We start from the raw sequence: 15,010 nt of genomic DNA, 5'->3' as shown, positions 1-15,010 counted from the left end.
TATTAAAAGCCTTTATAAACAACTCACCACATAAGAGAACCTTTGTGATGGGTTGCAATCCATACCACCAAATATAGTTAGGTACTTAGCTAAAGTGGGGAATAACAAACAATGCTAACCAAGGCCCACTTAGTAGAGAATAAAACCTAGTCAGATTGTATAGGAAATTATTGATGTGCAGCCACAATTGGGACCCAAATTTCCATTGTTAAGCAAGGTGGTTTGACAAGGATGAGCAGAGCAACTCTTGAGCAAAAGAGAGCTTGCACAAAAAGAGGATTCTGAGAGTAGTTAAGTTTACACAGCAACCACACAGATACACTGAGGTGTGTACAAAAGTTTTACTTGTGGGATAAGACAATAGCACAGTCCAGGAAAAAACAGTCCAGGTCATACACGAGTAATGAAAATGATAGCAGATAACAACAATCCAAGGATTATCTGATACAGAGTCTTCTTACCAGTCCCTAAGTTAAACACAGTTCTACAGGTTTAGCAAAACAGTAGCAAACCCACAAACCACGATAAACAGCAAGTAACAGCAAGCGAGAGTGAACATAACACAGAGAGAGAAGCTATGTCTCTAGCTCCCTCTTATGGCCGTAGGAAACAGCACTGGCCAATCATTAGAAGGTATGATGCAATGCATTACATAGTTAAAGTGATACATTACAGTTCTGTAACAATGATACAATCGTAGTTCATATATATTGCCAACCCAACCAGTTAGGCCACAGACATATACCTAACATGGTTATTAAGTGAGTCTGTCATGGTTGACTTCTAATACATCTCTGCTTACAACTAGACAACAGAAACTAGGGAGGGAAGAGGGGAGTAATTGGAATAAATGGGGAGCTGGGAGAGCATTGAGGAATTCAAGCACTGTCTGTGGCCTGAGAGAATTTCTATACCTCAAGGTTAAACACTGGGAAACCTCTGAAGGGTGCAGACTTTTCCCAAAACAGACTGACTGTGTAATATGATTGGTGGACAATGAACAAGTGGGTGGCCCAGGGGGAAAAGGGGACTGTTACCTAAGCTGCTTTTCACACGAAAACCCCAAAGTTTGCATGTACTCACTCTCTTGTTTTCCCTTTCCTTAAAGGAACAGTACCACTTCTGCTATGACATAGCCCTGGAATATCTGGATTCACTGGAGACCAGATAGCATCTTATCCAAGCATCCCAAAGGCAAGTGTTTGTATTGGGTTTGGGCCAAACCTGCATTTTGCACCCAGACTTTTTTTGAATTAGAATGAGAGAGAGAGAGGAAAAAAACCAAAGCAATGCATTGGAATAAAAATGGGGGGGGGGAAAGGCAAGATACAAGAATTGTGTTGTTCATTCTCTACCTTTTTTGTTCCTATCCTCCTCCTCCTGCTTCTCTAGTTGCCAGCAGAGCAGAGCCTATACAAACTCAACCCATGTACACAGTGTTGTGCATATGCCAGCCATGAGTTTGATACCTGCGTGTCATTTCTATGTATATGGATACTGGTGTGCGGAATGGGCATCCCAGTGGGTCTCCTTGTGATGCTAAGACTCAGCGGCTGGAAAGAACCCAGCACTACAGACAGCAGACAACAAGCAAAATCCATCCCCTATCAACATGGCCCCAGGAGATTGGAGGAAGCAATGGAATTTCTTCTGAAAGCTAAGATGCTTTCTGGGCAGAAAAGATCAGCTTGTCATTGTTTGGGAAAGCAATGTGGGACTAAAATGCTCATTGGACTTGTACAGTTTTCATTCTTTCTTTATAACCACCTCTTTCTTGTCTCCAAATTAGTGCCTGCCTCCAAAGAGAGTTTGTAAATTGCTATGTGGCAGGAAAACTGTTGTAAAAACAGAACAAAACCCCAGTCATCTAAGAGGAAGAAAGCAGACATGTGTCTTGCTCTTGAATTAAGGTGTTCAGATTTTCTTCATAACCATGGTAACCATATACCTGGGTGTTTTGTTCCAAACTATCCAAGCTTTGGAAGAGCCTTACTTAGACCATATAATCTAGGATTGGAAAAGGCTGCGGTAGTCTTCTAGTCCAACCCCTCTGCTCAAGGCAGGAGACCTTATACCATCCCAGTCAAATGGTTATCCAGTCTATGTTTGAAAACCTCCAATGATGGAGCACCCACAACCCCAGGAGAAAGCTATTCCATTGATTAATTCTTCTCACTGTGAGAAAAATTATCAGAATATTGGTGTCAGACCTGCAGCCCTTGACTGGCATCTTTTCAAGTAGGGCTTGACCATAAAACTTCCTCAATAGCGCAACCCCTTCAACAACTTTGCCACAAGAACTCATACACAGATGCAGACTTCATAGTTCACCAACAAGCATGTAAGCCAGAAGAGAATCTGTTCCTAAGAATGACTAAGCAAGGGGTATGAGTAAGAAAGGAAAGGTCCCTATCAGTCCAGATAATTCTGTTTTAGAGTCAAATGTAGACTTTCCTGTGTGTGCTGGTGGCAGTTTTGGAATGAAAGGCGGTGACAAATAGCTGTTTTCAGCACTTATGATTAATGTAGTGGGAAGACTTTTATGCTTTGGAAAGGTGAGCTGGTTGAGTATGCTGGAAGAAATAGCTTTATATTGCCTTTGTGTGGCTTTGCTTGGAGTCAGACTTCACAGGAGGTAGTGCTGAAAGATGCCAGCATAAGAATATGAAGGATGGGCAGGTATGTTTTTATAAGAATCCAAGACCTTGGATCCCATTTCTTTCTTTTGCTCCATCAGTCAAGCTAATCAGAGTATTTCTACATCTCCCACTCTTGGTGCAAGGTTCTGTTGAGATAATAGAGGAGATATTAATGCAGAACAGCATTAGAGCACCAGATGTGCTGTGCATGAAAATTTAGGTGCGCCATTCATTTATTTAAAAGCGCCACTAGACACTCCAGACAGGCTAAGAGAATTTTCACCAAACATGGAGAATCAGCTTGTTCAAAACATTTGGCCATTCCACTTAAAAAGCCCAACGCCTCCAATTTTCAGGCAACATGATGCAGACAAGTGCATGTGCAAAAAATGCGGAGTAGTTAATGTGCCTTTGTATCCTTTATGAAGTGCATCACACTAATATAAATGAATGGGCTTCAGCTAGAGCCTTAATGAGGGAGTAAAAAGTATCAAAGTGTTGGTGTGGCTCAGGAGATTGAAGCCCTGCTCCTTTTTGGCACATGAGATACATAAAACACATTAAAAAAGAGGGGGGCTTCAGGTGCCTAGTGGCACCTATGATTTTGATCCCCTTCCTCATGAAACCTCTGGACTTCAGACCATGATTTTATTTTTTTACAAATTACTTTTAGTCCTGTCAACAAAGAGCATCAGTCACTGTGCTGATAGATGCAATAAAGGAAGAAGATTCTTCTAGGTCAGGATATTGATTGAATTAGCCAAGGGAAAGGAGATCTGTTGGTTCATAGAACAGATATAAAGATGATGCATTCCTTCTGGGAAAAATGGGGGAAAAGAAGCATAAATATGAACAGAAACTCAAGCCAATACTTTTAGGAATGACATGGCAACTTACATTATTTCATGCATCTGCCAGTTTGTATTTTCTGGGTTTTTTTTCTCTCTCTCCAGAATGCCCAAATTTCACATCTTAGGACTTTTTGGGAAGGAGAGAAAGAAAGGATGATGGCCATCAGCAAGAGCCCCTATTTGGAATGCAGTTTCTACCTTTTTGGGGGGTGGGGTGGGTGAAAGAGGAAGTGGGAGGATTTAAAGCTTTTTCTTCCACAGTGAATTCTGGGGAAAGTGAAATGACACCTCTCCAGAAGTAGCAGCCAGATATAGTAGGGCAAAGTGATGAGATAAGAGGTGTGGAAACATTCAAAAGGAAGATAAGAGGTGTGGAAACATTCAAAAGGAAGATAGATGTGTATAATAACATAAAGTGTTAATACATGTAATCCCAAATGGGTGATTGGATTACAAGAACTAAACTGAGAAACAGGTGATGGAGCAAGAATTGATTTTTTTTTAAAAAAAATGATTAGGTTTTGATTCCAGCTGGTATGGTGCCTCTGAGGAGACTTAGAACATGAATTTCCAAGTACTCCAAGAACGTTTGAGAAGACAGTCCTAGATATTTGTAGCTAAGCACCGTGATAATATGCGTGTGATGTCTTTTATTACAGATCCCGAGGTCAGAGGCAAGTATGTAAACCATAGATAACTCAAGCATGGTCAGATGCTACATGTTTCATCACTTGATATAACCTGTGGACATGTATGAAGCCAGTGTGGGAAAAGTAAGATTGGAATTGGCTCAGTAGAGTTAAGAGACAATCCGAAGAGGCCCAGATATAACATGTAGTTGTGTCAGATTCAAGTAAGTGAGCAGAATGGAATTATCGAAATGTAGAACAGATGGGAACCTGAGGTTGCAACAGAAGGGTTGATTTTCTTTTCCTTCCTCCTGTGGATGTGAATGTGAAGATGAAGATTGATTAATGGGAATAGCAACATGCAGTGTCTGGCATTTAAAGCAAAGACAGCTGCCACGTGTGCTTTTTCAGAGTTTGTACAGCTAGAGCATTAAAAAGGCTAAGTGTGGAACACAATTTCATATAAGTGCAGAATATGGGAGCTTGGAGAAATATTCCGCTGGCTGAAAGTCACAGCTTTCATTTTGAAAATAGAGAAGAAAAGGAGAAAGTCCTGGCCTTTAATGGTTGGTGTACTTTAAATGATATACGTGGTAACACCTCTGAAGTTGAAGACCACATGATCTTAAAGTTGCCAAAGCTGAGAAAGCTTAGAAGCTTCCCGTCTTAAGTGAATCTGGCAATTTTTCAATACAGTGGTACCTCGGTATTCAACTGCTTCAAAACTCATTGAATTTATTTGATGCATTTTGGTGCAAAAATGTTGTGTCGGTACTCGTAGTTACTTTGATATTCAGCGCACGGCAAAAGGAAGATGGGGGACAGCTGCAGAGGGTGGACAGGAAGTTGGTCATGCTGGGAAGGTCGCTGACATAGGCAAAAGGGCCTATGTTTTTCCTGGACAAAACAAAGGGTCATGTGGTAAGTCGCCTGGTTTGTTTGGCACTTGTACTTTTTAGTACCGTATCCGTCCTACTTCCCAGAACCAATTAACAATGAATACCATGGTGCCACTGTAATGGGATGTACTTTTAATTGGAGAAACTGTTTTTTTTAAAATGGGGTTGGTGCTAATGCTAATACCTTTAAAAGGTTTGAAGAGGCAGGTTCTGATGCAATTCTCATGTATCATATTCTCACAAGGAAATCAAGGTGAAGGGGTTTTATATATATAAATTTTATTAGAAAGCAAGGTGAAGTTTTCAGGTTGACTGAAGCTGAATAACCTGTGTGCTGCTTATTTTCAAGATATGTATCTACTTGCAGGTGATAGAGCAAGGGAGGCCACTTAAAGAACGGTTATATTTGGAAAATCTATATCACATCTTCTTTTACAATTTCACTACAGCCAGTCAGTTTTGAGCATAACATTCCCCAGCTTTGCAACCTTCTGATACGTTGGCATTACAGCACCTAGAATTCTGACTGCTAGTTGGAAGTCCTGGGAGCTGCAGTTTCAATGTCTCTGGAAATCATCAGAGTTGGAAATGCCTGTTTCTCTGGTTCCGTGAGATATTTTTTTTTTAAGTTCAAATCTTTAATACAATCTTTGGCCATCTTTTACAATAAAAAATATAGTTTGACATAACAATTCATTATTAGGAAAGGGGAAGAAACAACAGGGCTATAAAATGACATATCTAACTGAAAGTTTTGCCATCTGACAGTTGTATATCTTGGTGAAGATGTTTGGCCATCTGAAACGCAAGCACGTGTTTAGCATCCCTGAAAAAATAATAAGCATAAAGTTTATCGGTGCGGGTCTCATATTTGGAAGTGATTGGGGCAATCAGAGGACATCTCGGGGTATCAGAAAAAGGACCCTGAATAAGATCATGGGTGAAAGTTCTTCCTCCTTGAATCCACAAGGGCAAAGTCTCTCCTAATAAGGAGTGTCATGAAATCTTCCCACCAGTAGAGCGGATGGGAGGGCATCAAAGCCGGCTCTGGAAAAGGGCCATTTATATTTGCTTTGGGTCACAGTAGATTATATAGAGGGGTGTGATGGCTCAGCAGTTAAAGACACTGAGCTGGGTCTGTGACAATTCGCCACAGCCACCTCGCCACAGCCAACTTGCTGTGGGACAACTTACTGCAGGGCAAGAGTTACATTAACATTAAAGAAATGGTGGGACAGAATCATTAAAGAAAGGATGCAAAAGGAGGGACAGAATGAAATGGGAATGACAAAAATAAAATAAAATACTTTTTTTATTTATTTTAAATAATTAAATTGAATTGTTAAATTGTCCCACAGCAAATTGGCCTGTAGCGAGTTGGCCACGGTGAGTTGGCCACTGCAAATTGGCCGTGGTGACCTGGCCATGACAGCGAGTTGTCCCATTCCTCACTGAGCCTGCATTCGAGACCCGAGTGCCACACAACAGAGTCAGCTCCTGTTACTTACCCCAGCTCCTGCCCATCTAGCAGTTCAAAAGAATGCAAATGTGAGTAGATAAATAGGTACCACTTGGTGAGAAGGTAACAGTTCCCTCTGCATCTCAGCTTATAGTCATGCTGGCCACATGACCATGGAAATTGTCTTCAGACAACACTGGCTCCCTCGGGTAAGAAATGGAGATGAGCACTGCCCCCTACAGTCAGATACAACTGGGCAGGTGAAACCTTTATCTTTACCTAGATTGCATAGGTACCCTGCAGTAGAAGACTGGCATCTGTCTCACATTTGGTGATAGCATTCAAGAGCACTGGTGACATCATTTTGATGATCAATGTCCCTGATTCTCTCTTGTACTATTGATTTGGCCTTCTCCAGGGTTAATTTGTGTAAATATTCAGGAGAGAGGTCAAAACATGAAAGTTTTGCGATACAGAAATGGTGCCAATGAGATTAGCAACTGTCTGACAGCGGCAGAGGCATCAGGTCTGTAAAATCAAACATACCCTGGTTTCTCATCATTGAAATAACCAACTAAATAGCCTAAATATCAACTTGTCTGTTGTGCAGTTCAGTTGTGCAAGAACTGATCTACAGTGTAGAAGTACTTAACTTTACAAAGGGGGTATGGTCCAACACAGAGGAAGAGGTGTTCATTTCACTTGTAAGTGTATTTTAAAAGCTCCTTTTTATACTACTCTTCATATTCAGAATACTAACATTATTCCATGGGTAAGATATTGTTTTTTGAACACAGAATCTGTTGCTTTCATTATCACATCACCTGACCTTCTATTTTGAGAGGTGTTATCAGAGCTTACATTTCCTGACTCAGAAGCACATATCACAAGAGCTTCTAAGTGAGTTACTTTTTCCCCTGTGGCTTAACTTGAAGTCTCAGGGAGAATATTCCAGTCCTCAGATTCATGTTTTCTACACAGCCCTCTTTTACCATGGAGAGGTTGATGCGATGAAGACAGGAGAACTCTTTAGCTGTTCAAATCAAAACTGTTCTATAACTTCCAGTATAAAAAATTGAGGAACTTGTGGTTCTTCCTTATATAAAGTTTTGGACACCATTCCCATTATCCTCAGCGAGGACATCTCGTGATGGCAAGGTGTCAGTGTTCCTACATCCACTGCTGCAATTTTCTTAAATAACAAAGTGACACATCCACAAAGCAATTATTTATCGTTCAATTGCTACTTTCCATTAGGAAGTTTTCCGGATGGATGTCACCAAATTTAGTCAAGTAATGATATGAGGATTGATTGGGAATGGGATGGGCCTGTGAACATATTTGCACAGAAGAGGAAATAGTTCCAAAAGGGAAACACACACTTTGTTTTAAAGAATAGGAGTAATGCCCCTTTGCAAGAACCATTCTTGTTTCTTCAGCTATTATCAGGAAAATATCTATTTTAAGAAAGCAGCTGCCACCTGCATGCATACACACATTCTATATGGATTATCCATTATGCTCCAGTTTTCTTGCACTTTAGAAAAACATATTTCAAAGATTTAAGTGTAGCTATTAGAATGCCGGCAGGGGCGCAGTGGCTCAGTGGGTTAGGACGCTGAGCTTGTCGATCAGAAGGTCGGCAGTTTGGCGGGTCGAATCCCGAATGCCGCGTAACAGAGTGAGCGCCTGTTACTCATCCCAGCTTCTGCAAACCTAGCAGTTCAAAAGCACGTAAAAATGCAAGTAGAAAAATAGGGACCACTACGGTGGGAAGGTAACAGCGTTCCGTGCGCCTTTGGCATCTAGTCATACCGGCCACATGACCACGGAGACGTCCTCGGACAAGCACTGGCTCTTCAGCTTTGAAACAGAGATGAGCACCGGCCCCTAGAGTCGGAATTGACTAGCACGCATGTGCGGGGGAACCTTTACCTTTTACCTTTATTAGAATGCCAGTCCCTCAGCTGAAAATGATAGAAGCCTATAAGACGGTAGGGTGAGATCCTCAATGAATGTAGTCATAAAGCAGAAATAAGAGTTTTCCCTGTTTGGAAACTGCCCAAAGTGAAAGAGATGGGAGAGTTTGCGATTTGGAAATACACCAGATAAATAATGCAGATCCCGGTCATCACATTTTAAGAAAGGTATTAAGCAAATGAAGATGCTGTTCACCAGAATGAAGGAGGGATTTGAAAAGTTCTGTGAGGAACAGTTGAAAGAATTGCCTACATTTAGCCTGAAAGATGGTGGGGGTGGGGGTGGGGGAAACCAAGAAGAGAGATCAAGAGGAAAAACAGGACTTGTACTGCACTTAAATATAAATGCCTCCCAAATAATAAATACTAAATTGTATGCTGTAAAAGATATAACAGATAAACTTCAAATCTATGAAGCTTAAAACACAGAACAACATTACCGCCAATGAGATTAAATGACAAGAAAGCAATAGCTATAGCACTTAGACTTATATATAGTTCCATAGTGTTTTACAGAATTCCCTGGGCAGTTTACAGAGTCAGCATATTGCCCCCAACGATTTGGGTCCGCATTTTACCAAACTCAGAAGCATGGAAGGCTGAATCAACCTTGAGTCAGTCAGGATCAAACTCCAGACTGTGGGTAGTTTGAAGGCAAATATTTGCCTGCAGTGCTGCATTCTAATCACTGTGCCACAAAGGCTCCTATGAGATAAGAATGTATGGTTTGAAAGACCATTAAAAGATTGAAGGAGGGAATACACTGACATCTGTCAAGAATGCTGCAGTACTTGCACAGGAAAAGGGACTGCTAGATGATTACCTTTGACTCTTAAAAATGATCTGAAGATGCACTGTGATCCAGGTGTTATAATATCAGATGGGGAAATCTCCATCTCTCAAATGTGAGATTGTTTGCAAATTCCAACTCAGCATCTTTTCCCTAGAGAATAATGCAGGGGTCTCCAACCTTGGCAACTTAAAAAACCCGTGGCCTCCAAAAACCTGCTGGCTAGGGAATTCTGGGAATTGAAATCCACAAAGTTGCCAAGGTTATAGACCCCTGGAATAATGGGTGCGTACAGGAATGATGCTCACCCATTTAGGTTCTGAGAATGAATAGATAAAAGCAGCATTATCAAGTAGATTTCTTTTCCGGAGGAAGGAACGATATGGCAACAGATACAAAGTTAAAGAATCCAGTTGTGTTTCCATCTTAAGAGAACAACTAATCATGGTCACAATGTTTTTAAGATTTTCTGTCCTCTTTTTGTTCCATCTGAAAGGAAATGATCTTTACCAATTCCTGTAGGAAATGACTCGATCTGCCCTTCTGCAAAAATATTGCACAAAAAGCAGAGCTTGGCTTTCTGTTAGATATCACACTTCACCAAATATTGAGACACTGTTTATGAAATTTAAATGTGTATTTTGAAGGAAAATGTACATTTTAAATCTATTTTGAAAAGAAAGGTGTATTTAAGTACATATTTTGAGTAGATTTTTTTTTACAAAAAGCCCTGCAAATCAGTACATACATGGAATAGGATGCTAAATAAAAAATACATGAAATTGGCATGAAACAGAAATAAAAGATTATCCATTTGTATTGACTCTGTGCTAATAACGGGATAGAGGACTACTCCTTATTTAAGTAACTTGTTGATTTGCTTCATTCATAAATTATCACAGATGAAAGAAATAGATTTAGTTGGAGCAGGGACCAGCTGATCAGTCAGGTGATTCTGTTAGGGTCATTTAACCTGTGAAAATGCAAAAGAGAGAGAGAGAAAAGAAAAGAAAGAGAGGAGAATTTCCAGGGATGACTAAAATGTGCAGCTAATTTTGTCTGTGAATATAAATGTCAAATGCCTCCATTTTCGATGAATTGGTTGCTGTATCTCATTGTTCAGACGCCTTGTATTTCCTAAGCGGTATCCTTTGCTCCACTGCAGTGTGAAAACTCAATGTTTCTTCCATTCTTCAGGAAAAGTTCAAAAGTCAAAATATTTACATTCCAGGACAGGTTCATTTTGCAGGACATTTAATTTTTGAAAAAGTTTTTTTTTCTCTCCCTCAACAAGGGCAAGCGTTTAAAAAAAATAAAAATCCAAAGTGCTCTCAAAAGCATCTGCTCTTCACCTTCCTCCAAAATGCTCATCCCGTCTATAAATGTGTACAGATATCTTTGTATATAGAGACAGACATTATCCATATTAATAACAGTGTACATATTTATCAGTATTACAAATTCCATGGTGCTCCCCCTTCCTTTTTATTAAGAAGTCAATGAAATAAAGCATTTTCAACTGAAGACAAGTGCCACCAAAATGTTATCCTTTGGGGTCTGTTGTTGGTTCACTGTGGTTTTCATGAACACTGCCAAGGAGGTCCATGCAGCACAGGGGTCTTCAAACCTGGCCCTTTGATGACTTGTGGACTTCAACTCCCAGAATTCCTCAGCCAGCATGCCTGGCTAAGGAATTCTGGGAGTTGAAGTCCACAAGTCATCAAAGGGCCAAGTTTGAAGACCCCTGATGCAGCAGATGGGTTTAACATTGTCTTGCGTCTGTTGGCCCTACCTTGGGGCAAGTTCTGCATCAGCCACTGGAAATGCCTTATGAGCAAAGTTGCTTGTTCCATCAACTTTGAGAAGTGAAGAGGAGAGAAAAAGTTCACAATAGGAAACAGGGTTCTACAGGAATTGCTGATCTTCCCTTCCCTTCATCTCTGGGGCAGTATGCTGGGTTTTTTTTCTTTTATTGATCTTTCAAGGCAATGTTTGAAAATAAAATAAATGTTTGGAAATTACCATGACTTTTAATTGTCTTCCACTATATGATACATTAAGGCAAGACTTCCCTGGAAAGTCTTGTCGATGAAGGCTCTCAGTCATCCAGGTCATGGTTGTCCCAAAGGTCTTTTTTTTCCAAAAGGCAACTGGACTTTGTTTTTACTTGAAGACATTTTGCTTCTCATCCAAGAAGCTTCTTCAGTTCATGAACGGAACTGAAGAAGCTTCTTGGATGAAAAATGAAAGATCTTCAAGGAAAAACAAAGTCCAGTTGCCTTTTGAAAAAAAGTACCTTTGGGGTGCCAAATCATTTGCTATTACAATGAAATTCCATGGAAATAGTTATGAATTAAATACGTTATATGGAGGACTATGTATCAAATTCACAAAGATGGGGAATAAGCCATGGAAACTCCCACACATTTATCTGAATTTTGAATAATTGAAAACACTGAGCTGATATTTCATCCTCTGGCTTTTGTCATTTATATTAGTGGCATCAAAATAATCCCTTGGTTACATTCTTTAGTATTTTCATTCCACAAAGGCTATTATAGTTGCTTTCCATTGTTTACTTTATTAATATTGGTATTGTTTTAAGGGAGTATTTTATAATGCATCCTGTAAAAAGAAATAGCATGTACTTTTAGAGATTTACACTGTGCCTTTTCAAACAAAACCCAACAGGCTAATGTTACTTAACAAAAAGCTTGTTACAAAAATACACGTACAAGTAGTCCTCGACTTACAACAGTTCATTTCGTGATTGTTTGAAGTTACAACAGCACTGGAAAAAGTGATTTAGGACCATTTTTCACACTTACAATGTTTGCAGCATCCCCATGGCCATGTGAACAAAATTCAGACGCTTGGCAACTGGCTCATATTTATGACGGTTGCAGTGTCCCGAGGTCATGTGATCCCCTTTTGTGACCTTCTGACAAGCAAAGTTGATGGGGAAGCCAGATTCACTTAACAACCGTGTTACTAACTACTGCAGTGATTGATTCGCTTAACAAGTTTGGCAAGAAAGGTTGTAAAATGGGGCAAAATTCACTTAACACTTAATATTTCACTAAGCAACAGAAATTTTGGGCTCAGTTGTGGTCGTAAGTCGAGGACTACCTGTAATAGGCCAACTATGGGAGATCTTAAAACAGAAAAAAGTCAAAATATGACATTAAGAGTATACCACCACTATAAACTCACGACAGAGTTGTTTGGGAGAATTTAATGATCTTTGTCGTATACGAGATAAAGTTTGTGAGATACCTGAATTTTGTTCATGTTTAGCATAGATATATAATACAATACAATACAATAACAGAGTTGGAAGGGACCTTGGAGGTCTTCTAGTCCAACCCCTTGCTCAGGCAGGAAATCCTGTACCATTCCAGGCAAATGGTTGTCCAGTCTCTTAAAAACTTCTAGCATTGGAGCATTCACAACTTCTGGAGGCAAGTTGTTCCATTGATTAATTATTCTAAACTGTCAGAAAATTTCTTCTTATTTCTAGGTTGCTTCTTCTTGGTTGCTTCTTCTTATGGTTAGCTTGGTGATCTCAGATGAGACAAATTTTAGGTAATGCACAGAGAATGTCTGTATGCTAAGCCACAGATCAACATAAGATGAAAATCACCCCTAGATATCATCTAGTCATCACCATCACTGCCACCATCATCAATAGCAGACAGAATCCTGTGCGATTTAATCTTAGAACACCAAGACTTGAAGTAAGTTGCTTAATAACTAGGATTTTCTTTGGTGTAAGAGACTGTGAGGAGGCTGGAAAAATCACTAGACATAAAGAATTATGGAAGGGACAGCAGCTTAATTTGGAGCCTCCCTCTTAAAGGGCAGCTCAGTCAGTTTGTAAACAGTCCAGGAAGAAGAGATTTAAATATTCATTCATTCATTCATTCATTCATTCATTCATTCATTCATTCATTCATTCATTCATTCATTCATTTTATATAGCTGCCCATCTCAGTCAATGACTATGGGCAGCTTTACAATTCAAAAAATACATTACATATACACTACAATTAAATATACACTGCAATTAAATGTTCAGAGAGGCTCCACCATAATTTCCTTGACAGTAAAATGGCTGTAGTTTCCTAAAGTATACTCAGTGATTTTGTCCCTTAATTCTTGCCTTAAAACTCCTTGCTGAAATCGTTATCATTCTTGCTTCCCTGAACACGCAGAGGGTTTGGCATTAAGTACAGCTATATTAAAAATGCAGGGAAGAGTAATACATTTCAACAAAATGTATATGAAAAAGCATATATTATGCAAAGTCATCCTGAAAGTTATTGATTGTGATTCATTCCATTAAAATGTCATAATAGGAGATTTAATTCATTATCCTGCTTTTCTTCCCACAGGATCTAAAAGCATAAAGGAAGTAAAATATTTTTCCATTATTTTTATTTATGAATCAGCAACCAAAAAACCACATTGCAGCATTCTTGCTGTAGAAATGCTTGAGGCAAAGGGAGTATTAACACAATGATGTCAGTGCACTGATGATGTTACCTAGTTTGGTAATGAGACATCTAAAAATAATCCACCAAACTTAAAGTGCACCAAGGACCCCACAGTTCAACCCTGAGCTACAAAATACTCTCTTCTATCAAAGGGTTATGGTGTTTGCATCTGCACATTCATATATGCTGGTTAAAACAAATCAATTTGCCACTATAAATAAGTGTTCTCTTTAATTGGAAGCAATTTCTCAGATTGCCTACAACCATAATGGTTTGCTAAGAAATTGGATGGTACAAAGTATTGTAGTTTGCAAGTCCATGCCATGGATTTTGAATGATTCAAAGAGCTTGTCTTGAAGCTGATACGATGGTGCTTGTCAAGTGCCAGGGAAATCAGAAGATCCAGGCAGTTCAAATGGGTATAAAGATTTATTGCAGACTTAAGCTCTCTACAAGAATCTGATCTACTAACGGTCAAAGCAAATTGACGGTAGATAAGAGTCAACGGAATTCAAGGTGGGCTGGACTTAGATCTCTTGTGGGCATGAATGGACTCATAACTGATGACGCATTGGCCCCTCCCTCAGGCTCAGCCGGGTCATCTCATACAGTGCTCTTCTGGTACAATCTTCATTTGTTATGCATCCTTTCAAAGCCAACACTTAAGCAATCAAGAGAAGAGCCTCAGGTTGTGCCCCTGGACCTACTGACAGACCATGACAGAGACATAAGAACAGATTTAAAATCTCACCTAGAAAACATGCCATTCTCAACAGGTTATGAGAGTACTTGAGTGGGAGAGCTTGCCAACATTTGCCTGAGGTGATTCATTCATCACAGAACAAGCCTTCAGCTTAATGTGTTACAATATTAAAGACTTCCTCCAAAAGTTGGGCCTTAATTTAATGGAGGCACACACCAAAATAAAACTTTTTTTAAACACTCTAATTGAGTCATCAAGGCTGTTTAAAATCTTTAATTACGTTTGGTGAAGGGTGTGATAATTAAATGTTGCCAATAAATAATAAAAAGAGAATAATGCAAATTAAACTCCGGAGCTCTGTTTATAAAGGAATTAATTAAGCCTGTTGTCCTTTGTGGGAACGTGTGCGTATCTAGGTGTCTGGGGAAAACGGTATTCTTGTCTTCTCCTCTATAGTTATATTCATTGGATAAGTTGTCCGTAGATATTGATAGAAGAGTCACATCTGTTATTGGAAGCTTCATGATAGGTGTGACATAAATAAATGTTTTCACACTTGCATTTA

The 15,010-nt window shown here is 39.5% G+C and overlaps 1 protein-coding gene across 1 annotated transcript in view; it reads left to right on the top strand.

Moving 5' to 3' along the window:
- PTPRU (protein tyrosine phosphatase receptor type U) overlaps positions 1-1,182 on the top strand; it is a 354,100-nt gene extending 352,918 nt beyond the window's left edge. Inside the window, exon 31 of the mRNA XM_081335471.1 lies at positions 1,109-1,182. Within this exon, the coding sequence (XP_081191597.1) occupies positions 1,109-1,171 (63 nt within the window). The 3' untranslated portion in view covers positions 1,172-1,182. The remainder of the gene's footprint in view (positions 1-1,108) is intronic.
- Positions 1,183-15,010: the final 13,828 nt, after the last annotated feature.

Source organism: Vipera berus (genome assembly GCF_964194415.1).
Source record: "Vipera berus genome assembly, chromosome: 9".
Lineage (NCBI taxonomy): Eukaryota > Metazoa > Chordata > Lepidosauria > Squamata > Viperidae > Vipera > Vipera berus.
This window is presented reverse-complemented; position numbering and strand designations above follow the sequence as displayed.